General features: G+C 44.9%; 2 protein-coding genes across 5 annotated transcripts in view; one reads left to right on the top strand and one right to left on the bottom strand.

The window, feature by feature from the left end:
* The window catches only part of LOC105426408 (multicopper oxidase 3-like), a 202,114-nt gene that overhangs the window by 109,545 nt on the left and 68,244 nt on the right, over positions 1-24,325 (bottom strand). Inside the window, exon 2 of the mRNA XM_089072931.1 lies at positions 1,821-2,025. Coding sequence (XP_088929057.1) covers positions 1,821-2,025 — 205 coding nt within the window. The remainder of the gene's footprint in view (positions 1-1,820; positions 2,026-24,325) is intronic.
* LOC148938127 (uncharacterized) lies at positions 13,399-16,957 on the top strand. 4 transcript variants are annotated; one of them, XM_089071138.1, is made up of 5 exons: positions 13,399-13,764; positions 13,853-13,933; positions 14,012-14,053; positions 14,161-14,421; positions 14,662-16,957. In XM_089071138.1, exons 4-5 carry the CDS (start codon positions 14,172-14,174, stop codon positions 16,539-16,541), a joined length of 2,130 nt encoding a protein of 709 aa, XP_088927264.1. In that variant the 5' UTR covers positions 13,399-13,764; positions 13,853-13,933; positions 14,012-14,053; positions 14,161-14,171; the 3' UTR covers positions 16,542-16,957. The 4 variants fall into 4 exon arrangements, with proteins under 4 accessions (XP_088927264.1, XP_088927261.1, XP_088927250.1 ...); XM_089071135.1 differs by having other exon boundaries at positions 14,012-14,421; XM_089071124.1 differs by having other exon boundaries at positions 13,399-13,933.

Genomic DNA, 24,325 nt, shown 5'->3' with positions numbered 1-24,325 from the left:
TTTCATTTATTCGTTCATTAAGTGTCTTGTCGAATTTGTAATTAATTATTCAAAACAGCAAACTGTGAATTTCTTCGACATTTTCGGAACATACATTATACATTTATATTGAGAAAATAATTTCATATGTATTTTTTTGACCAACTGATTCATCTCATTCTGTGCATAAAAGTATTAAGATATAGTTACCAAGAAATGAATAATTTGTGAGATATTTTATACTTTATGTCAAATTACATATCAAATTTTTATAACAGAAAGTGCTATGAATATATATATATATATATATATATATATATATTTATTTATTATTTATAAATTTCTATTTCATATATATATATATATATATATATATATATATATATAAAGCAAAAACGCAAAGTTATATATTAACTGTTCTTATTAAAGATACTGACGGGATTATCGACACATTGCAGCCGGCACTAATCTTTGAATTGGCTTTACAGATTACAAAATCCTTTTATGCAATTAAAATATGCACAAAAAGAAAGTGCAAGATGGTTGATTAAACGAAAATCGATAAAAAATTAAATTCACATTATTTTAATGACTAGAACCATCATCTCTTTAGAGTTCCAGTCATGAGGATTCGAGAAAATATACATGTATATATGTATATTGTGATATATGTATATATGTATAATATATCATTGTATTGTTGACGTGTTATTCTAAACGTTATTTGCGATAAATATCATCACATGCCTCTGTAGTCGAAAGAATAAGATACCTGCCTGATAAGCAGAAGATCCAGGTTCGATTCCTGGCTGAGGTGGTATTTTTTCGCAAAATAATTGTGAGTTTTCACTGGTTCGTGGTCGGGCCCCGCCGTGACCCACACCCTTCCTTTTTTATTCGGGGGCTCGAGCCATACTTGATGCAATCTCTCCTGCCGCGCACCAGGAGGATTATTTGTATATTTGTCAGTGGCGTTGGAGGGTGTCACCGCTGCAGTCCGACCTGCATCCATCGAGAGACTAGGACCATCATCTCTCTGGAGTACCAGTCGTGGGGATTAGAGAAGAATATACATGTATATATGTATATTGTGATATATGTATATATGTGTATCATTATATTGTTGACGTGTTATTCTAAACACATCATGACGCACATCTTCTCTTTTTATTTAGTAAGCATGCTAGTTTTATTGAACGTTTTATCGATCTCATAGATCGTTTGTCCTTGTCTTTCTTCTGCAGCGCCATCTGTTGCAAGATCTGTCAACTATAATTACTGCTCTACTTATCATTTTATGCCTGCGCCAAGTATATATATATATATATATATATATATATATATATATAATACGCGTAAAATCATACACAATCTGTTCAGGTGTTAATTTTTTTTCTAAGCTTTTAATTATAAATCCAAAAATACAGTATTGTTTATTCATTTAGTCCAAAGTGCAGGACGCACTCATTTTGCATATACGAACTGTAGAATTTTTATATCAAGGAAATAAAGATTTAAAGTGATAGTTGTCATGTTGATACGAGTCAAAATTAAGTGAATTTAAAAAATTTTTTTCTGATTTCCTCGTTAAATCGACCGTCTCGCACGACCGTTTCTTTTTGTGCGTATTTTAATTGCACAAAAGGATTTTGCAATCTGTAAAGTTCATCAATCAATTCAAAGATTAGTGCTGGCTGTAATTCCCGTCACTTTAAGATCCCCTTAATTAAAATGTTCATATTGCCAAACATAACAGACATACTCTAGATAAACAAAATTACATATTGTTCCATTTTATATATACACACACTTGTTATATTTAATATAAAAATAAAAATTACCAAAGAATCTGTTGTATTTTTGATTTTTTGTGTCAAACAGTATATCTGGTCGAGCAGTATAGTTAAAAAAGTTAAAAGATATTATGAGTTGCTTATCTGATTGTTTATTCAATGGTATTTCTTCCTCTCCTTGAAGATACTTCTTGCTCAATTGCGGCACACAGAAATTTCCACTTCCACATTCCGTAGAATTCAGTGGATTGAACTGAAATATTTAAAAAATTAATGAAAGAAAAATCATATCATGCTGAATATAAATATATGTATGTACAAATGCAATATTAAACTTTTGTGTGTGTGTGTGTGTGTGTGTGTGTGTGTGTGTGTGTGTGTGTGTGTGTGTGTGTGTGTGTGCGTGTGTGTGTGTGTGGTGTGCGCGCGCGCGCGCGGTGTGCACGCGCCCGCGTGTGTACGCGTGTAATGCGCAGTGCAATGATTCGCGGGGTCATAGTAACGCATAACATCACCGACATTGAGTCGATAACCGTGCGCGCAAATTTTATTAGAATGTCAATAATTATAAAAATAATAGACAACTTTTCTTAAGGTTCTATTTTTTCTTTCCGGTAAAATATTTTTATTGTTATTTATTCTTTTTTTAAAAATACACCATATATAAATGTAAAACCGTAAAGTACAATGTGACAAAGTAAAAGTGAAAGTTATCATAAAACACAACTAACAAGGAAAGGTTCACAACTGTCCCTACCCGATTTTAATGAGCTTCGAGTATATTAAAATATGGACAAAAATAAGAAATACATAAGTAGCAATATAGGGCCGGTTCTAACTCGGGAGCTCCGAGGGGGGTAGAGAGACAGAGGGGTTCCGCGACGCGGGGTATTTCATAAGCAATGAGTCCGCGGGGCGAAGAGGGGGAATATAGCACGGGATTCGCAAAGCGAGTCCTCGGCATGACGTCACACGGTGCGACCCGCCGTCCGCCGCCGCCATGTTCTTTCTCTTTTTCCACCATTTTTTCTTCTCTCTTCCTTCCTCTTTTTTTATGCGTTCTCTCTTTTCCCACTAAGGTATCATTTTGTCTTAATATTTGTAATTTTAATTTTTAATATTAATTACTTTTTCAAAGAAGATTTTTTTTAAATGTTATAAAATATTACTTAGTAATTTAAATTTATTATTATGATTGATATGATTATTATGGTTGATTTATTATTATTCGCAACAAGATGCACGCGATTCGCTATCGCAACGCACCTGAAACCTGAATTGAAAGGAAGAATGAAGAATAAAGCGAGTAATATTTATCATAATATACATTTATTAGTCATGTAATGCATAGTATAATATTATCTATAGCGTACGCTAATAATTCACAATCTATAATCAAAGTTTTGTCAAAAATGTCGCTCTCGCGCAAAGTTGTTATTGCAGTACGTTTATCTATGATATAAATCCGCCGTAAAAAGTTTTTATAAATTATTTAAATTTTTCGCTGACACCATATATATTCTTATAGAGCCAGTAATATACATGTTCGACGCAATGTTCAAGTTCGAATAGAAGGAATACGGTTGACGGCTTCATGTATAAGCACGTATCGCGCAACTTTACAATTGTAATGGCTCATCTGTGAAAGCTCCGTTACTAGCGCGCGCTAGGCGGCCCGCATCATCCGGGGCCGCTCGACAGCTACAGCGACAGCGACCGAAGAATACTCGCGCGCTGCTGATCTGTCACGCACCGACCGTTTTTAAATTATGTTAACAAATCGTGTGCTGACGCGTCAGCACGAAATAAATATAAACCCGGCGATTTTTGTAGAAAATAATCAGACCTGTCCGATCATTCGACCCATCCGAAATCACCGATCCGAATAATGCGAGAATCTTCTCGCACCGAATACCGAGCGTTCTCAGTATTCACATTTTATTCTTTCACGAAAAATCGGAGTGTTCTCAAGTTTTTCTTCCACGGGATATCGAGCGTTCTCAGTATTCTCGTTTCCTTCTCATCCGGAGCGTTCTCGGACTTCTCTTCTATGGAATATCGGGCGCTCGCGATGTTCTCGTTTCCTTCTCATCCGGAAAGTCGGAGCGTTCTCGGACTTCTCTTCTACAGAATATCGGGCGCTCGCGATATTCTCATCCGGAATTCCTTCGACCTTTTCCTTCGACATACACGAAAACATGTGTCGAAAGCATCTACGGTTGCTTAGCAACCCGTGTGTCCGAACGCTTGGCAACACGCGGGCTCGGTTGCCTAGCAACGCGCTGCGTATCCGATCCGCGCACTATCAGGCGAATACACTGCGTCGCATTCACTACTTAACCGCGCTGCGGCAATCTCAAATTCAGCGAGTATTATTAAGGCCTATCCAAACGACGTTGCGCTGCGAGAGACACTTTGTATTCATTAAACTACCAATTGTTAAATTAGAATAAATCTAATTATTCTATTGTAAACTCAATCCAGGCGTCTGCAATTTCTTCTCCGAACCCGGCATCCGATGAGCATTTCCGAGTTCCCGAGCTACGTCTTCGCATTCGTATCGAAAATTATCCGACCACGCAAGGACGTACCGTTACAAATTTTTTCTAATTAAATCTTTCATTCGATTCAAATATATATGTATTTAAAAATTCTTTACAGAAGTATGTGCGGAAATATTATATATATATTAGGTTGTCGGAAAAGTTCGTGCCGTTTTGAAGGTGAAAATGAGATATCAAATTGAGACATTGAAACGTTTATCAATCGATATATTCTCCATTTTGATCGATGATCTGCTGCCATCATGCCGGCAATTCCATAATTCCCTTCCATAAAACTTCTGGAACTTCTGAAAAAAAGTCGTCCAGGTGCTTTTTGACGTCCTCCACAGAAGTAAATGATTTTCCTGGATTATTCTGTAGAATGCGAAACAAATATCCAATGGAGCAATATCGGGAATATATGGTGGATGTGGCAAAACATCCTAACTTAAACAGTTTTTGACGAGTCTGCAAAGATGTATGTGGTTTCGCGTTATCGTGATGAAACACAACAACTTTTCCGTTCAGCAATGTCGACCGCTTTTCTGCAATGGCGCGCTTCAATTTCTTTAATTGCGCACAGTATTTATCAGAATTGACAGTCAGATCTTGCGGGAACAACTCGTAATAAATTACCTCAAGGTAATCCCACCAAATCGATAATAGCACCTTTTTCGGATGCAAATCAGCTTTGATCACAGTTTGGGCCGGCTCGCCGCACTTTTGCCATGACCATTTTCACAGGCCATTTTCATATAAAATTCATTTCTTATTCCAGTAACCATACGTTTCAGAAAATTGTCAAATTGGTAACGCTTCAGCAACAAATCACACGTGGAAATTCGTTTGATGAGATTCCGCTCAGTCAATTTATGTGGCATCCAAACATCGGCCTTGTTCACCATCTCTAAGTTTCAAGTGATCGGCGACAGTTAAATGGTGTATATTTAAACATTCAACGATCTCCTGCGTCATGAGATGTCGGTCATTCGGCCACGAATTGATCATCGACATCTGCGGATAGCCATCCAGAGCGAGCAGCATCGATCACATCCAAATTTCTAGAACGGAAACGCGCGTATCACTTTCGACTTAAGTGTTGACTAATGGCATTTTCCCCATACATAGTACATTTCTTTCGACGAGCATCCGCAGCGTTTTTGCCTTTTTGATAATAATATAATAAAATGTACCGAAAATTTTCTTTCTTGTAGTCCATCTTTACATGATTGTAACACATACACAACGCAATTCTGTGCAATTAAAATATTTGTAAACTGTTAAGCACACGGTTCTCTTTCAATTGATATATAGAAGTCATATTAATTTACCTCATATCATTATTATTTATATTACTAGCGTCATCTATCGGAGAAACGGCATGAACTTTTCTGACAATCTAATACATATGTTGAAATTTTATATAAAAGCTGCTACCACTCGTGTTAGATACATATTTGAGTTAAATTAGGTTAAACACAATTTCATAATTTTATCATAATTTTGAAAAAGAAAAGCTATTATTTAAAGCTATTATTTGGGTTTTGGAATAGATTTGAATGAGAATACAAAGATACGAATCATTAATTGACTTACATTTTAAAAAGCAATTGTACATTTAACTTTCGAAGTAATTGGACTATAACTTGGCGCCATTTTTTTTATATCAAATTTTTTATATAAATGATATAGAGTTGAGTATTAGATACTATTTAAATTTAATAAGCTTGTGATATAACACTTGAGTTTAAATAGAAAAACTCTGTAACGAAACGCTCCTCCGCTTAAAATCACTTTCTCCCTCGACTGACCATGACTCCATCGAGAAAATAGGACTATCATCTCTCTGGAGTACCAGTCGTGGGGATTCGAAAGAATACATGTATATATGTATATTGTAATATACGTATATATGTGTATCATTGTATTGTTGACGTGTTATTCTAAAACACGTTATTTGCGATAAATACCATCACATGCCTCGGTAATCGAAGGGATAAGATGCCTGCTCGGTAAGCAGGAGATCCAGGTTCGATTCCTGGCTGAGATGGTATTTTTTCGCAAAATAATTACGAGTTTTCAATGGTTCGTGGTCGGGCCCCGCCGTGACGCACACCCTCCCTTCTTATTTCGGATCGAGGACCGCCGGTCACCGGGCAGAGTGCGACACGCAAACTGGCACTTGCGCCAAATTTTAATTTATTTGAAACAAAAATTCTCCGAGTTCTCGGAGAATTGACACACGTATTCAACGAATATGTGTTCATTTATAGTACATTCTCCGCGCCTCGCCGAATACAGCGCCTAGGAACGTGCTCCCCGCACCGCTCCGAATACCGCGCCGCCGAGCAAAACACATTCTCCGATTCCTATTCCTACTCCCGATTTTTTCTATCATCCTGGAAGGGGAGCTCTTCCCCGAGATTGGCCAATCCAAATCCGTTCCATACCGCGGCCAATCTCGGATAAAAGGGACTCATTTTCTACAGGGAATCTCGTTTACCTCCCGGGGAATTCTATCGCAGTACTGGGATACACTCCAGCACGGCCGAGTACGCTCGACTATGGAAATCCTCCGTTCCTAACACTTTCTGAAACGTTGTCGAGGAGCACCTCGACATGGCCGATAATCTCGTCAGGGCTCTCCCTAACAGCAGTCAAAATACCAGGATGGCGTTGAGCACTCTCGATGGCCGTTTCCCTGGTACTCCTGGTACTCCCTGGTATTGTCGGGTTACCCGACAAACTCTCCACCTTAGTCGACGGGATAAAAGGGAATTCCCGATATCTTGCAGTCAGATTGACGGCAAATCCCCAAGACAAATATCCGCGTCGCGTCAAAATCAGCTGATCAGAGACAGATCGCGTAAACCTATCACGCGCATGCCGCGTGCCTCAAGTATTATAGCTTAGAGTGAATAAAAGTAGAGTGACACTAATGCTGGTTTTTCTCCCTGATTGGTTCCGTTTTATGATCAGTTTCCGGCAGCCAGGCCGTAGTGCTTGACGTATATATAGGCAACCTCACTTTTGTGAAATTTGTGAAATTCTTGTAAAGTCAAGTGTAAGATGTTTTTACTTCATAATTACTAAAAAACAAATTTTAAAACACCGAAAATGTTTAATTATCTATTCAGAATATTTTTACAATGATCACATGTGCTACAAAAAAATGCAAGAACTCTAATGCACATTCAAAAATGTAATTTTCCAAAAGATTTACAACGATTAAATATATGGCTGGCAAATTGTGGAATGGAAAATAAAAAATTTAATTATTGTACTGTATTATGCGAGGTACATTACAGTTACATATTTTTCCTACTTTTGTATAATTACAAAAATTATTTACTGAAATCAATAACTGCGGATCAGTAATAGAAGAATAAAAAAGCTAAGTTAAACACTTCTATTTTTCAATTTCACTTTACAACTGACATGTAAAAAACGGATTGATGGATCAAAGAAATTAAAATCGTCTGCCATTCCAACAATATTTGGCGAGCTTGTGACACAACAAAAGCGTCAGAAATTCACTAATGGTAAGAAAAAAATGGTAAAAAAGATCGTTTACAAGAAGTGAAAGAATGTTATTAAAATGTAACATTACATATCCGTGATAATTTTGATAATGTAAAGCTATGTAGAAGTCTTACATCTTCGATCACTAACTCTATACTCCAGGGAAAATAAAATGAATATATATATTTGAACGTGTAGGAGAAAAAATGGGTGGTCTTTATATATTCGATTCAGTTGAGTAATATGTTTGGAATGCGGTCAAGTTTTTATATTTGTGTTAATGGAAATTTTTCATCCTTCAATTTTTTATTCCTCCCTCTCTAATTAAGACTAACTAAAATTCTTAACAAAGTTGTGTAAAATATTATTTCTTTTTAGTATCAACAGTGTTTATTGAAAGTGAAGAAGTCATATCAGTACTTATGGTATCGACAAATAAAGAAGTAAAAATATTACAAACTGAGCCCGAAATTACCAGAAGTTTAACAACAGATATCTTCGGTAGATAACGCTCAATACACAAACTCTTGATTTTAAAAATTATAGTCGCTAAATTATAGTCGCTCAGGAACGAAATGTTACATGAAAAGGATCACTTGTAACCGATGCGATGAAACTGAATACGGATCGACTACTTCAAGGCAATTCCGGGATCATTAAACGATTGCAAAAAGAATTACAAAAGTCAGAAGGATTAAGGTTTGCAATAAAGAAGAAATATAAATACTTAGAATATAGGAAACAAAATTGAAACAAGAAAGGTAGGTATACAAAACATGTTTCAAATACATTAAAAAAAAATCTATTAAATGCTGACCAAATAAAAAAGTTTGGATGTAGATATAAAAAAAATGCCAAAATGGTACGATTCTACTTTAATTAAAGCCTATCAGTTAAAGATTTCGTGTGGGTTATCTGGCTACAAAGAATTATTAAGACATGGTTTTCCGCTTCCTTCATTACGAACATTAAATTGAAAACTCGAAAATTTAAAATTTCAGAGCGGAATTTTACATAAAGTTTTCGAATTTTCACATATTAAAGTCTTGCGGTTGAAAAACGATAGAAATAGGGACTGTTTACTTGTGCTTGATGAAAGAAATATATCAGCAGGTATCGTTTTCGACATATCCACTAATACATATGTACGTAACTTTACCCAGGCATAATAAACAACAGCATTGCGACCTATGGCTTAGTTTTTATGTTTGCAAACATAATGTGAGGGCTGTTTCGAGAATGGTTCGGCGGAAGAGCTGACTGCAGAATCTTGTTTTGAATGAAATCACTTTCGCTTCTTTTAATAATTTTAATAAACTTTAATGAACTGTACATAATACACTTATTCTTTCGGATCACGACAGACGTGATGGCAGTACAGAATCTAGAGGACTCTCGCTCTTAGCACCGGTCTCCCGTTTCTTATCCTGTTTCAGGTGGCCGGTCCTTGCAGCATAATTATCATGATCGTTAGTCAGTATTCGTGGTTATATTTCTAGCGCGGCAGCTTTCCGCATAAAGACCATGTAACCCGATTTAGTAATTAACATAATTTATTATACTTAGGAAAAGATTAAGTAGAGCAGTTACAAAATAAATACAAACGGTTACAATTTAGCAATCGTTATTAATTAATAGTAGGCCGGTTCTAACGCAGGAGCTCCGAGGGGGGTACGGGAAGGAACGGTGGGCGCGGGGGGGGAGTCAGGAGCGGCGATCCTTTGAAATGAGCCGCGGGGGGGGGCGATATGATCCGATAGTTATAAAAACAAATAGATAAATAAGTAAATAAACAAATAGAAAATTGCGACTCGAAGGACATGACGTCACCGGGAGGAGGGGAGATATAAGATAGTAGGATCCGGCAAAAGAAGATGATATAAACAAATAGATAAACAAATAGATAAACAAATAGATAAACAAAGATGATATAAATGAAAAGATAAACAAATTGCGGACAGGGAGCGTGATGTCAGAGTGGGGGTCCGGGCCCGCCGCTGCCGCCGTTGCCGCTGCCGCTGTCGCCGCCACCGTCGCTGCCGCCGCCGCTGCCGCGCTCACCGCCGTGCCGCCATGTTCTCATATCATCTTTTTCTTTATCAACTATCTCTTTCCCTCCCGTTGCGCTCTCTCTATTGTATATCTCTCTTGTTGCGGCTCTCTCTTATTATGAATCTTATGACTATTTTTTCGGATAATTATTTTTATGGTGGGAGAAAAGGAATAAAAGAAATACATGCATATTATTTATGTTTATATTTTTCATACATTTGCATATTATATGTTTATATTTTTAAATAAATTGAACACATTTTTCACTTAAGCGTGAAACTTTTTTTATTCATATTTTTTTTTTTACATACTAAAAACTAAAGCTAACAACTTGACGAGTTGACGTCTATCGAAAATATCACGTATCGCGTTTCGATACTTCCTCGGGATCTATTACAACAGACGCGATGTTGAAGAATCGCGTATTGGCATCGATCGTATTAACGAATCTAATGAGTCGATCGAACGTCACATCGATACATCTGTCCAAATCAAATATTCAGCGTAACATCGATTCGATCATCAGTAGTAAGTGGGGCACTATGGCGCGTCAAAACAAACCCCCACCACCTTCCCACTGGCGCCAGGGGCGTGGCCGAAAATCGGCAGTCGCGTGGAAATGGAGCGTTCTGATTGGTCGGTGGGGATCGGAGATGATAATTAGGTAATTAGTGGGAGCGTTCTGATTGGTTGGCTCCGTAGCTGCCAGGCGCGTGATTGGCTCTACCCATAGTGCCCATGCGCGCGATTGGTTGTTGAAATGCTAGACGAGGTAGGGGAAGGGTGAGAAAGCGTCTGGGACCGATCGGAGTCCGAAAACAAAATGGCGACTGCGAAAAGAAATATGTCTGTAAGAGAAATATACTTGTCGAGAATGGAATGCGATTTTTTGTTCGCGTGGGATGGAGCGAAGAGAAGAAAACCGATTTTTTCTGGAATTTTATTGGTTGTATACGGGATATGAAGAATCACGTTTTCTTAGGGCAGAAGATTTCTAGGCGTCTCATAGGCGGTGAATTTTTTGTATGGGGGCAATATAGATTACGAATGGATATAGGTTTTTGAAGGCATGCGATTTTCGGTGTGTAATAACTATTATTTACCAGCTCGTACGGTATTTGGCTGGAGGAAAACAGGAACGGACAGGTTCAGACTAAAGGTTTCTGACGACGACGACGACGACGAACTTAGAGTTATACGAGGATTTTATCCTATCCACAAACACGCAGGCTGAAAAAATTTTCTTTCGATGTGCCGATAACTATGCAGGCTTACTGAAGGGAGAGAGAGAGAAACGTGTGGATCAGGAAAGCATAGAGGTACTAGAAGACAATAGAAAAACACGCTCACTCAGGCCCGTGTAAATGACTTTCAAAAAGGAAGAGTTGTGAAAAATTTAGGATAAAGGGAGAGATAAAGAAACGACGTAAATTTGAATTTATGTTACCAAGTATAAGTCGAATTTATTTTTCGCATATATGAACATATTTTGTTACAGAGTTATTCTTCTTGTTACAAAATTAAATATACGAATATTATACAAAAATTATAATTCACGATTCAATAAAATTATAGTAGTAATTTCATTAAATTTTAATGTAATTAATTCTAAAAATACAATATCAAAATATGTATCCAAAAATGGTAAATTATTTATTTGCGTTCTCACAGCAAGTTCGATATCCTTTTGGTTGCCTCGGACGGTGAGTTTGATGATATCGGCGTCGATGTAATTGTTAGGTAGACATAGTTCTACCTCCTTGATCAAATAACGAGCGCACTCGTTAACAGTATTGACGACGGATGCTAGATGGTTTATACGAGCATCGACACATTTGACGATATTCTCCATCCCTTGAAAAGTAGCTTGTTGCATTACAACTGCAACGGAATAAGTTTTCCTTTTTTTCGACGGAGGTTGTTCCGCCGTTTTCGAGTCTGCTTGCGTATTTCCGGTATTGTTTTCTTTAGGAAAATTTTCATTTTCCTTATACCTCACCAATACAGCTTTCGCACCGTAGGCAGAGGTGAAGTTGATGAATATGTTTGCAAATGTGATGGGATTTACTTTGCTTTTGCTGCTTCCGTTAAAGTATGCGCTCATGTACCGAATACTGTCTTGAAATTGCTGCCACGTGTCCGCATCAAAGCTGATTCCTTCTGCAGAATTACCACTCAATTTAACGACAGGCTCGAAGATCTTTTCTTTAGATAATTGTAATCCCACGTGTAATTTCTTCGTATGAGAGGTATTGAGAGGGTACGTCGTAGAAAGCAGCAAATTTTGTTCCACATTTTGCACACAGTTCTTAAATATCTTGCGAATATTTTCTAATTTAGTGGGATTCGCAGCTTCTTGTTGTCCAGCCATATTACTCGATGAGAGAATTTTGAACAAATGTCCAGTTTTAACAAACGAAAACTCGGAGGGATATTTTCGAAGTAGACGTTTCGAATGTCGTTACTCGAGTGAAGCAGTGCAGCGGTATATTACCTACCTATATCGCATCATCCCCTCCTTTGAAATAAATAAAAAAGTACGATTTATAAATAATATACAGTTAAACCGATTCTAGAAGATTCTAGAAGAAGCGCGTATTTTCGCTTTGTCTCTGCTTTTTTTCAAGGAAAAATTTTCCCCGAATAACAGAATTATTACAGATTCGATCATGTGTTCGAACACACGCGAATCTTCGATGTTAGATGAGAAAAATTTTAAATAAATAAATTATTGAACATTCGAATAAACTATAATTTTACGTTGCTCTTTTTCAAGGAAAGAATTTTCTCGAATAAAGCGAATATTACAGGTTTGATCATGTTCGAACGTGTCGGGGTATTAGATGAGAAAATTTAAAAATCGTAAAATCATCGTAAAATCATCGCATCGCAAAATGCAGAAACTATTTCAAGAAGAAGAAGAAGAAAGTATCGAAATATACAATAGAAGTATGAGTAAGAAATATTTTATAAATGTTTAAAATTTGTTAATGTTTAATTTGTCAAATGTTTGAAGAAGCGAGAACTTTCCTTCCGAAAAATTTAAATAACTATTTATTTGGACGTGCTATATATCTGGCGTCGTTTATACGCCATTAGTAAACAAAAAAAAAGTGAAATCGAAAAAGGGTCAAGCTGCAAGTAATATAAATTTTTCGAGAAAAAATAATTTATTACTTAGGCCGAAATAGCATTTTCACTCTCACGTTCTCCTCGAAACTACGAGATAATTCTATAATTTTTTATAAATCACTTTTGGAAAAGATTTTCCCTATAAATAGTGCGTCTAGCGCTATTGGAAATCTATTTCCGAGTTGAACTCTTCCGTGTTTCTACTACGGTTTTGTCGTGCGGAATTTAAAAGTTTGTGTTCGTGATATTTTACGCGAAAAATGGGTAGTGTAATTATTAAAAAAATCATAAAGTTAGCATCGAAGTTGGATATCCGTATAAATGCGGATAAATTTTTGTTTAAAATATCCAACGTTTCGCTTGATGCTAATTATTTACTTTTTACACGTTTTTCGTGCGAATGTTCGGATACGATATTGGGTGTGCTATATCAACTGGGTTACTTCGCTGGCGACGAGCGTTTACTCCGGATTGCCGGAGAAGTAATAGAAGCGCGACGTGCGGTTGGACACGAGGAGGAGGATGTGGGTGGTCACATCCAAAATCTCCTCTCTCACCTCCGTAATGGTAAGTGACTCTATTATTTTTATAAAAGTAACTCATATATCGAACTAGCGATTTAGCTACTTTTTAATAATAAATTGTAGTAAGAAATGCGTGTCAAAAAGCCACGGCGATAGTATACCCGCTCACCCAGATTCGAAGACGACGCGCGGAGGACGAGCCAGAAGCGGGACCAGCACGTAAGTAATTTCGCTAAAAACTAGCCAGGAAGAATGTTAATATGTAATTTTTATCATTTTCTAAGATTAAAATATTAAATGTTTTTAGGAAGGGCTCGTATTTTACCCACACAGGAATTGGAGGAGGAGGAGGAAGAGGCGCCTCCGGAAATTATTCAATTATCATCTGGTAGGTTTACATTTTAAATAAATAATCTTTAAAACAAATGATAAAAGGTAGAAAATCTTAATACAACTCTGTTTTTAGATACGGCTGTAAGTACCCCCGATCGACGTGTGTTTTCACCTGGTAAGTTGTTAGAGAAAAATATTAATTAATTAAAGTACATAATATTTTTATTAATCAAAGGACAATATTAATATCAAAAATAAAAATTTACGTTATATTTTTCTTAGAATACGATCATATGTACTCCCCTGTAAACCCGGAGGAGAGAGTCTGGAGCGAGGAAGAAGGGGAAGAAGAAGAAGTGCGGGAAGAAGAAGAAGAGCAGGAAGAAGAAGAAGAGCGGGAAGAAGAAGAGCAGGAAGAAGAAGAGGAAGAGGAGAGGGAGGACGAGGAGGAAGAGGAGGAGGAGGAGGAGGAGGAAGAGGAGATGGAGGAACGTGAGGAAGAATTTGAACAAAGCGAAGAAGAAATTAGAGAAACACCGCCTGGTATATATTCCTTTTCTTAATTTCTATTAATTTCTCGATTTATGTTCGTATTTAATTTTAAATTATTGAATTTTTAATAGGAATACCTCCCAGTCCTATTCTCTACGTGAGAAGGAACCGATGATAAAAGACTCAGAAAAACATGTATGTTTATCAAATTAAATACGAACATATTCTAATATTCCAAGCAAACTTAAAGTATTTTCTACAAAATTCTAATTTTTGTAACTTTTTGTACAGAAGCGAACATCGAAGAGCCGCAGCGTGGAGGAGGACTTACTGCTCAAGACAATTTGGAGGAGGAGCGGGAAACAGCAGGCGAAGAAAGAGAAGAGGAAGAGGAGGAGGAGGAGGAGGAGGAGGAGGAGGAGGAAGAGGCGGCGGCTGAGGAAGGAGGACAAGTGGAAGAGGAGGAGGAAGAAGGAGGACAAGTGGAAGAGGAGGAAAGAGAACAAGCACGTGGCGGGGAGGTTAGAAATTTCAATCATTTGATATTAATCGGGGAAAATTCGCGCCGGTTTAGAAATTTCGCGTTATTAGGAAGAGAGGCGATGTTCCGTCTGCGTCCGCTACCCGAAGGAGCCGATGTCTATAATTGGCTTGAAAACGCGTTCGCCGAAATTCATGCCTACGCGTTACATACCTCCGAACCGCATGATTACGTGGGATTTTCATTCGATTCGGAGGATTTAACGCACGGCCCGGCGGGATTATCGTTCCGACCGGCACGCGACTTAACTCGCGAGGACATTTGGCGCCTCGTGAGTTCAGTAGCGCAAAGTGCCGGAGGTCTCGATATCGCACGTGATTTTAACGTACGCGTTTTCAATGTCGCGGCACCCAGAGGTCGCGGACGCGTTTCAAATAAACTCACACGGGAAGACGTTGCGAAACGTTCGATTTTATCAATCTCCAATTCCGATAATTTATGTTTTCCCCGCTCTCTCGTGACCGCGCAAATTTATCACGAGCGCGGTACGTTGCGTGCGGGGGAACTTCACGAACGGTGGAATGTGGTAAGACACCAGAATTCCTCGTTACAACGCGAACTCGCGTTGGATTTGACGAGGAGAGCTGGTGTCACCATTCCATCGGAGGGTTGCGGGATTCGGGAAATAGAATGTTTCCAACGTTTTCTCGCCGCATCTAATATAGCTATTGTTGTTTATAATTCAGCTACTTTTGGACGCGGCGAGAGACCCTTGTTTGACGGAAGCATGGTACTCGCCTCTCTAGAACGCGAACCTTTATATCGGCTAAATATCTTATATCACGAGCAACATCGGCATTATAGCCCGATTTTAAATTTAAAAGCAGCCTCGGGTAGTAGAGGGGGGTATTGTATTCCGTGTAACATCGGGTATCGCGAGGAAAGGGGTCACCGCTGTTCGAATAAATGTCCGCGTTGTAACAACGTGCCGCCGTGCGATCAACGCGAAATCGTGGAACTCGTTAGGTGTGAAACTTGCAAGCGTTCGTTCTTCGGAAACGCGTGCTTCGAGCATCATCGGGCGACAAAGTCGTATGACGGTAAAACTCCGACGAGCGTTTGTAACATCATTCGTCTCTGCGAAGGATGCGGGCGGGTTGTAAAAACGACGAAAAAACACGAATGCGGCGTTTCTTTTTGTAAAATTTGCAGTTTGCAAAAACCCGTAAACCATCTTTGTTACATGCAGCCTCTCTCTCGCGAAGACAGATCCCCCGTTGTTGAGCGCGACGGGGATTCTTCTGTATTTGCGAGAGAGAGCGAGCAGAATAACTCTGATGAGCGGAAATGCAAAAAGGGGCGAGTGGCATTCGTGTTTTATGATTTTGAGACACGCCAAGACCAATCGCTCGTGGGAACCGAAATAAAAATTCACGTCCCGACTCTGTGTGTCGCGCAACAGATTTGCGATTCATGCGCGGAGATAAATGATTTGTCGGTGCGATGCGAATGGTGCGGGGTACGCGAATTTGTTTTTCGCCAAGACCCCGTAAAACAATTTATCGAATTCGCAACACGCCCTACAAAACATTTTACTCGTATTATCTGCATAGCGCATAACGCGAAATCGTTCGACGCACAATTTATCCTTCGGCACATTGTAGAAAATTATTCCGGCTTAGAACCTTGAGTAATTTTAAATGGCACAAAAATTATGGTCTTAACAGTTAATCGCACGAAATTTATCGACAGTGTTAATTATATGCCGATGCGTTTGTCAGAATTACCGAAGGCCTTCGGGTTACCGGATACTTGTGACAAAGGTGCCTTTCCGCATTTATTTAATACTGTCGATAATCAATCATATGTCGGTCCACTACCCGATGTTCGCTATTACGCGCCCGAAACCATGCGAACAGAGGAACGCGAACGTTTTCTCGCGTGGCACGCAGAAATGTCGGGAAAAAAATGTGATATTTGATTTCCAACGCGAAATACTTGACTATTGTCGCACCGATGTTGATATCCTTCGCCGAGCATGCATGGCCTTCCGAAAGATATTCCTACAGCGTGGAAACGTGTGTCCATTCGAGGAGTGTACAACTATCGCTTTGTGACGGTCACCTCGCTCGACGCTCGGATCGGCTCGTCGGTGTCCGGGTTCGAGAGGAGGGGAGACTCAGGCGTACGCGACCACAAGTGGCGGCGTGAAAAAGATAGTTTATTTAGCGAAAGATAGATACAGTGTGCAGGGCCAGGAGATGTCGCAGTGTCGCTGGTAGCAAAGCGGAGACGCAATTGGTTGGCGCAAGGCGATGAGATGCGCAGGACAGGTGCGGTGTGCGGTCGGCAACGGTCGATTTACACGGCGTGATTATCACTAGGGGTCTTAGGATTACGGACTTATAACTAGCGGCCTTAATCTCTATCGCATGCACTTACTAGCTAGTGTCAGGCGGGGCGGTTAGGTATTGCGGGCAGGGTCGAGTGCCACGTCGAGCCCTGCCTTCGCAACGGAAACCGGTGACACCCGGTGGAGCTGAGTGAAACCTCAGCCCGAGGAGCGGTGGCAGGAGTCGGAGAAACCCGACAGAGCTGAGTGAAACCTCAGCCCGTGGAGCGGTGACAGGAGTCGGTGAAACCCGACAGAGCTGAGTGAAACCTCAGCCCGTGGAGCGGTGACAGGAGTCGGTGAAACCCGACAGAGCTGAGTGAAATCTCAGCCCGTGGAGCGGTGACAGGAGTCGGTGAAACCCGACAGAGCTGAGTGAAACCTCAGCCCGTGGAGCGGTGACAGGAGTCGGTGAAACCCGACAGAGCTGAGTGAAACCTCAGCCCGTGGAGCGGTGACAGGAGTCGGTGAAACCCGACAGAGCTGAGTGAAACCTCAGCCCGTGGAGCGGTGACAGGAGTCGGTGAAACCCGACAGAGCCAAGCGAAACCTTGGCCCCCGAGAGGTAGTAGGTACTGGTTAGGTATCAGGAGTCGGATCGCAGGATAGGATCTGGTCCCGATGTCTCGGCCGGCCGGGCTTATATACCCGGCCGACGTTCCCCCACTGCGCGCCGTCGGTCCAGTGGCGGGGAGTCGGTATCGCGTGGGGACATCGCGAGCGAGATAGCGTGAGCGAGACGGCGCGTGCGCCTTGCAGGCAAGCGAATGCGATAGCGCGAGTGGTGCACGTGCAAGCGGGATGGATAGTGCAGGATAGTAAGCCAAGCGTTTCTCTGTTATGTATATATGTATGTGTATATATATTTGCGTATGTATATATGTACATTCGTAACGGCCCTGCCGTTACATCACCCCCCCCTTTTGGCCATGTCGTCGGTGCGGCGTAGGCGGCTGCTCCGGAGGGTCCCGTCCGTGTTAAACCGGAGGGTCCACTGACCCTCCGGGGTCCATCGTCGATATCGCCGAGAGGTGTGTACCGCGTGGTGCGGCACCTGGAGCACGGTCCCGGCGGCGACCCTGACCGCTACTGGCCCGGGGTTACGCGGTCCCACCGCATGGAGTGACGGAACGGTCGGTCGACTCGTTGCTGGCGGCGGTGCCCGTGGCGCGGGGATACGCGGCAGCGTCGGCCTTGGTCCGGTTCGCCGGGCCTCGGTGCTAGCGCGTCTCGGGGCGCTCGGCGCCGGTGTTGCCCGGACGACTGCGCAGGCGGCCGGAGCGGGTCGCGTGATCCTGGGCCTCGGCGGTGGTTTTCGCCCTTGCGCTCGCCGTCGATCCGGTGGTGGCGGCGGAGGAGTCAGTAGAAGGAGGGCCTTTCTCCTGTGATCAGCGTCGGAGCGCTGGATGCTGGTCCCCACCCGCGGGGGTCGTCGCCGGGGTGGCTCGAGCATTCGCTCCGGTGCGCCGCGTGGTGTAGTGGCGGCTATTCCGGGAGGCCATCGTCGTCGTCGGACCAGTGCCCGAACAACTCCTCGAGCTGCTTCTTCTCGGCATCGGTCGGCATCGTTGCTGCGGACTGACTGAGTGCTCGGCTATCCCGTGCGTGGTCTTTTATACGCGAGCGTGGAATGTTCGGTACGCGGTGCACGTGGTTTGCGTGTGTTTACCTCGGGCCGCGGCGCATGTTGTTCTTGCGTTCTTGCGACGCACCTTGTTTTCGTGTGCTTGCCTCGGAATGCGGCGCACGTGGTTTACACGTGCTTTCGCGGCGCACGTTGTTTTCGCGTGCTTGCCTCGGAATGCGGCGCACGTGGTTTGCATGTGCTTTCCTCGGAACGCGGCGCACGTTGTTTTCGCGTGCTTGCCTCGGAGTGCGGCGCACGTGGTTTGCACGTGCTTTCGCGGCGCACGTTGTTTTCGCGTGCTTTTCCTGGCGCATTGGAGCCGGGTGCGCTTTCAGGTCCTGTACGTGGACCTGGCGGTGCCAGTGTCCCGTAGGTCGACGACGACCGGCGAGATTATCCTCCGGACTTCCAAGGGCCCCACAAATTTTGGGGCCAGCTTGGCGTTGAACGCCTTAGCCTTGTCGGACAGGACGTGGTTTCTCTTCCATACCGAGTCCCCGACCTTGGGCTTCCATTCCCGGCGACGCAGGTTGTAATGTCGTTCTTGGCGTTGGAAGGCCCGTGCCAAGTTCACCCTTACGAGGTCGTAGGCCTCTTGCAACCGTCGGTGCGTTGTTTCGGGGGTCGGTGGGTTTGCCAGGTGTCGTCGGTCCTCCGGATGAGGTCGAGCGAGCTCTCTGCCATGGTTGAGGTAAGCAGGAGTGTGTCCCGTGGCCTCGCTCCAGGCCGTATTGAAGGCGTATTGGAGGGCGGTGATGTGCTCATCCCACGTCTTCTGGTCCCGGCCCACGTATTGAGCGATCATGGTCTTTAGTGTCCGGTTGGCCCGCTCGGATTACACTGCGGCGTGTATGGTGGCGCGGTGCGATGTTGGATGCCGAAGGCGGTCAGCAGCTTTCCTAGCTGCTTGGACTTCAATTGCGTCCCATTGTCCGTGATTATCCGCTGTGGGCACCCATGTCGGTACACTACCTGATCGGTGAAGGCCCTGGTTACATTTGCTGCAGTGGCCTTCCGCAATGGCGTGACTTCGAGCCACTTTGTGAATCGGTCCTGCATTGTAAGGATCCATGTGTGTCCACGGTTGGAGCAGGGTAGTGGTCCGACCAGGTCGATGGCGACCTGTTGCCACGGTGCCGTGACCGGGGTCGTGTGTAGAGTTCCGGCGGGTCGCTGTTGTGACACCTTGTGGGCTATACAAGTTGCGCAGGTACGGACGTACCGTGCGATTTCCCGGAGCATTCCCGGCCAGTAGTATTGCTGAGCGATGCGAGCCATAGTTTTGGCGGTCCCCAGGTGTCCGGATGCGGGGTCGTCGTGCCATCGTCTGAGCAGGGCGGCACGCTCGGGTGTTGGCACACATCGCTTCCACTGTTCGTCGGCGGGCATCTCCCGGAAGTCCAGGTCGTGGAGGATGTGCCGGTACAGGAGTCCATCCCGTATCTGGTAGTCGGGCCGGTCGGTGGGTCGGGTTTGGACTTCTCGGCTGATGCGGTGATACCATGGGCAGGACGGCGTCTGTTGTGCTGTGGCGACCTCGGGTTGACGGGACAGCGCATCGGCTACTAGATTTTGGGTGCCTCGACAGTATTCGATTTCAAAGTCGTGCTGTTGTAACTCGAACAGCCAACGGGCCAATCTACCTGACGGGGCTTCCAGGCGTTGGAGCCATCGGAGAGACTGGTGATCGGTGAGCACGGTGAACCTATATCCCTCCAAGTAGTCCCGCATCCGGCGAATCCCCCAGACTACAGCGAGGCATTCCAGCTCGGTGGCGCTGTAGTTTCGCTCGGCGGGGTTCAGTGTGCGGCTGGCGTACGCAATGACCCGTTCTCCTTCGGCCAGTCGTTGCGTTAGGACAACGCCTAATCCGTGCGTGCTGGCGTCGGTTTGCAGGATGAACGGCAACTCGAAATTGGGACACGCGAGTACCGGAGCGGATGTCAGAGCGTCCTTGAGGCGTTGAAAGGCCTTGTCCTCGACGGCGGTCCAGATCCAGCGGGCGTTTTTGCGAGTCAGGCGGGTGAGGGGTGCGGTCACAGCGGAGAAGTCCGCGATGAATCGTCGATACCACGATGCCATACCCAGGAATTGACGAACTTGCCGGAGGTTGGTAGGCGGTGGCCAATTGACGATGGCGCTCACCTTGGCTGGGTCGGTGCGGATTCCGTGGCGGTCAACAAGGTGGCCTAAGTAGCGGAGGCTGTCCCGGCAGAAGTGGCACTTACCGGCGTTGAGTCGGAGTTTGGCGTCTCGCAGGCCGAAAAACCTCGGCCAGGTGTTTTAGGTGTTCTTCAAACGTTGGGCTGGCCACGATGATGTCGTCCAGATACACGAGGACGTTGGGCTCGAGCTCGGGGCCCAGGATAGAGTCCAGGAGGCGTTGGAACGTGGCGGGAGCCGAATGTAGTCCGAACGGCATGGTTCGGAACTGCATGAGCCCCCTCCCCGGCACGGTGAACGCGGTGATCGGTCGGCTTTCGGGCGCCAGCGGGACTTGCCAATACCCGTCTTTGAGATCTAACGTGGTGAGATATTTGGCACCGCGTAATTTATCAAGGGTAGCCGCAATATGTGGTAGGGGATAGGCGTCCTTTTGCGTGACGTCGTTTAGTTTCCGGAAGTCGATACAGAAGCGATACGCGCCGTCCTTTTTTCTGACGAGCACCACCGGGGAGCTCCAGGCGCTTTGGGACGGTTCGATTATGCCGGCTTCTTCCATCTTGCGCACTTCCTGATCTATCACGGCCTGCATGGCTGGATTACGTGGTCGGTACCGTTGTTTAATGGGTTGGTCGGTCGTCAGGCGAATATGATGTTCGATACGGTCGGTCGGGCCGCGTATCGTCTCGAAGGCAGCCAGCTCTCGGTGTAGGAATTCTCGTAGTTGCTGGTCTTCGTCCGTGGTGCGTGGCGTTAGCCCGGCCGAGATCTCCCCTACCACGGGTTGGTCGCGGGTCCTGGTGAGCGGGGGCGCGGGGAGGGTGATCCCGAGTTTAGCCCAAAGATCAATGCCGATAAGGATCGGCCCGCTGAGGTTCGGCATGACTTGGAACGTGTGGGTCACGGAACGATTGATGATAGTGAGCGGTAGATCCACCGTGTGGGTAATGGGGACCGTGGCGCCGTTAGCCAAGTTGATTTGTTGGGTTACCCCCCGAAGGGGGTGGCCGCAGTACCGGGCTCGCTTGGCCGTGACGGGACTCACGAATGAGATCTCGGAGCCGGAGTCGAGCAGGGCCCACAGGTGCCGACCGAGTAGCTGGATCTTCAGATGCGGCCTAGGTGTGAACTTTATGGCGTTCTGGCGTCGGGACGGGTGGCGGCCGCTGGTTCCCCGGCCCGTATGCCGTTTCCCGACGGTGGATGGCAGTCTCGGGTGAACACGCCGTCCTTGCCACAGCGAGAGCAGAATTTGCGCGATGGCTTCTTACAGTCGAGGCGTGTGTGGCCTCGCTGCTTGCACCGCCAACAGCATTCTTCTCTGTTGTAGGCGGCGGCCGCGGCCAGCGGGCTTCGGGTCGGAGGCTGTGTTTCCCTTTGTCGGCGGAGTATTCTTTCATATTCGGCTGCCCTGGCGCTTAACTCCGCGATGCTGGTGGCTTCTGTCGCTCGGATGTATAATTGGTAACTGGGGTTCAAGTTATTGTATAGTAGGCGGGCTTTTTCTTGTGGCGAGTAACCCCCAGCGCGTCTCATTATGGTCAGCAAGTCCGTGGCGTACTGGTCGAAGGGTTCTCCTGGATTTTGCCTCCGGGCCTGAGCATCTTGCCGTAGTTGGTCTTGGTAGTCGGGCGGGAGGTACTTCAGTCGGAAGGCGGTGCAGAAGGCGTCCCAGGTGGTCCAGTCCTCATAATTGTTGCGATACCACAACAATGAATTTCCGCGTAGCATCTCTGGTAGCCCCAGCAGTAACAGTTCGTCTGCGTAACGGTAGGATCGCTTCAGCTCCTCTAGACGTTCGAGGAATGCGAACGGGTCTTTGCCATCGAAGCAGAGACCCCACTTTCGGATTCGGTCTAGGATTGCGGTGGGGTCGAGTGGCATTGACTCGATCGGAGCAGGGGCCGGCTCGGGTGGTCCCGGCGTCGCTTTTTCCTCGGTTGGCATGTCGGCGGTGTTTTGTTCGATGAACAGCTCAGGGTTTTGGATTACGAATTGGCGCAATCGATGTCGTAACGTGTCGGTACTACCGGTATTGTCGAGGCCGTGCGTGGCTAGTTGGGTGGCGAGCTGGACTTTCGAAAGGCCGTATATCCAAGAGATTTTCATCGGAGTGTGCACACAAGCCGGAGTCTCTACTGGACAGGTCCCTGTTCGGGCGCCATGTGACGCGGTCACCTCGCTCGACGCTCGGATCGGCTCGTCGGTGTCCGGGTTCGAGAGGAGGGGAGACTCAGGCGTACGCGACCACAAGTGGCGGCGTGAAAAAGATAGTTTATTTAGCGAAAGATAGATACAGTGTGCAGGGCCAGGAGATGTCGCAGTGTCGCTGGTAGCAAAGCGGAGACGCAATTGGTTGGCGCAAGGCGATGAGATGCGCAGGACAGGTGCGGTGTGCGGTCGGCAACGGTCGATTTACACGGCGTGATTATCACTAGGGGTCTTAGGATTACGGACTTATAACTAGCGGCCTTAATCTCTATCGCATGCACTTACTAGCTAGTGTCAGGCGGGGCGGTTAGGTATTGCGGGCAGGGTCGAGTGCCACGTCGAGCCCTGCCTTCGCAACGGAAACCGGTGACACCCGGTGGAGCTGAGTGAAACCTCAGCCCGAGGAGCGGTGGCAGGAGTCGGAGAAACCCGACAGAGCTGAGTGAAACCTCAGCCCGTGGAGCGGTGACAGGAGTCGGTGAAACCCGACAGAGCTGAGTGAAACCTCAGCCCGTGGAGCGGTGACAGGAGTCGGTGAAACCCGACAGAGCTGAGTGAAATCTCAGCCCGTGGAGCGGTGACAGGAGTCAGTGAAACCCGACAGAGCTGAGTGAAACCTCAGCCCGTGGAGCGGTGACAGGAGTCGGTGAAACCCGACAGAGCTGAGTGAAACCTCAGCCCGTGGAGCGGTGACAGGAGTCGGTGAAACCCGACAGAGCTGAGTGAAACCTCAGCCCGTGGAGCGGTGACAGGAGTCGGTGAAACCCGACAGAGCTGAGTGAAACCTCAGCCCGTGGAGCGGTGACAGGAGTCGGTGAAACCCGACAGAGCTGAGTGAAATCTCAGCCCGTGGAGCGGTGACAGGAGTCGGTGAAACCCGACAGAGCTGAGTGAAACCTCAGCCCGTGGAGCGGTGACAGGAGTCGATGAAACCCGACAGAGCTGAGTGAAACCTCAGCCCGTGGAGCGGTGACAGGAGTCGGTGAAACCCGACAGAGCTGAGTGAAACCTCAGCCCGTGGAGCGGTGACAGGAGTCGGTGAAACCCGACAGAGCTGAGTGAAATCTCAGCCCGTGGAGCG

This window comes from Pogonomyrmex barbatus, unplaced genomic scaffold, assembly GCF_055798465.1.
Source record: "Pogonomyrmex barbatus isolate J1 unplaced genomic scaffold, ASM5579846v1 scaffold1, whole genome shotgun sequence".
Classification (NCBI taxonomy): Eukaryota; Metazoa; Arthropoda; class Insecta; order Hymenoptera; family Formicidae; genus Pogonomyrmex; species Pogonomyrmex barbatus.
This window is presented reverse-complemented; position numbering and strand designations above follow the sequence as displayed.

What these genes read in the sequence shown, in the direction of transcription:
- LOC148938127 (XM_089071124.1), top strand. Translation starts at nt 13,843, where the DNA reads ATGTTTTTAGGAAGGGCTCGTATTTTACCCACACAGGAATTGGAGGAG. An exon ending in TCGACGTGTGTTTTCACCTG is followed by an intron (nt 14,054 to 14,160) that starts GTAAGTTGTTAG and finishes TATTTTTCTTAG; the next exon opens with AATACGATCATATGTACTCC. An exon ending in AATTAGAGAAACACCGCCTG is followed by an intron (nt 14,422 to 14,661) that starts GTATATATTCCT and finishes CTTTTTGTACAG; the next exon opens with AAGCGAACATCGAAGAGCCG.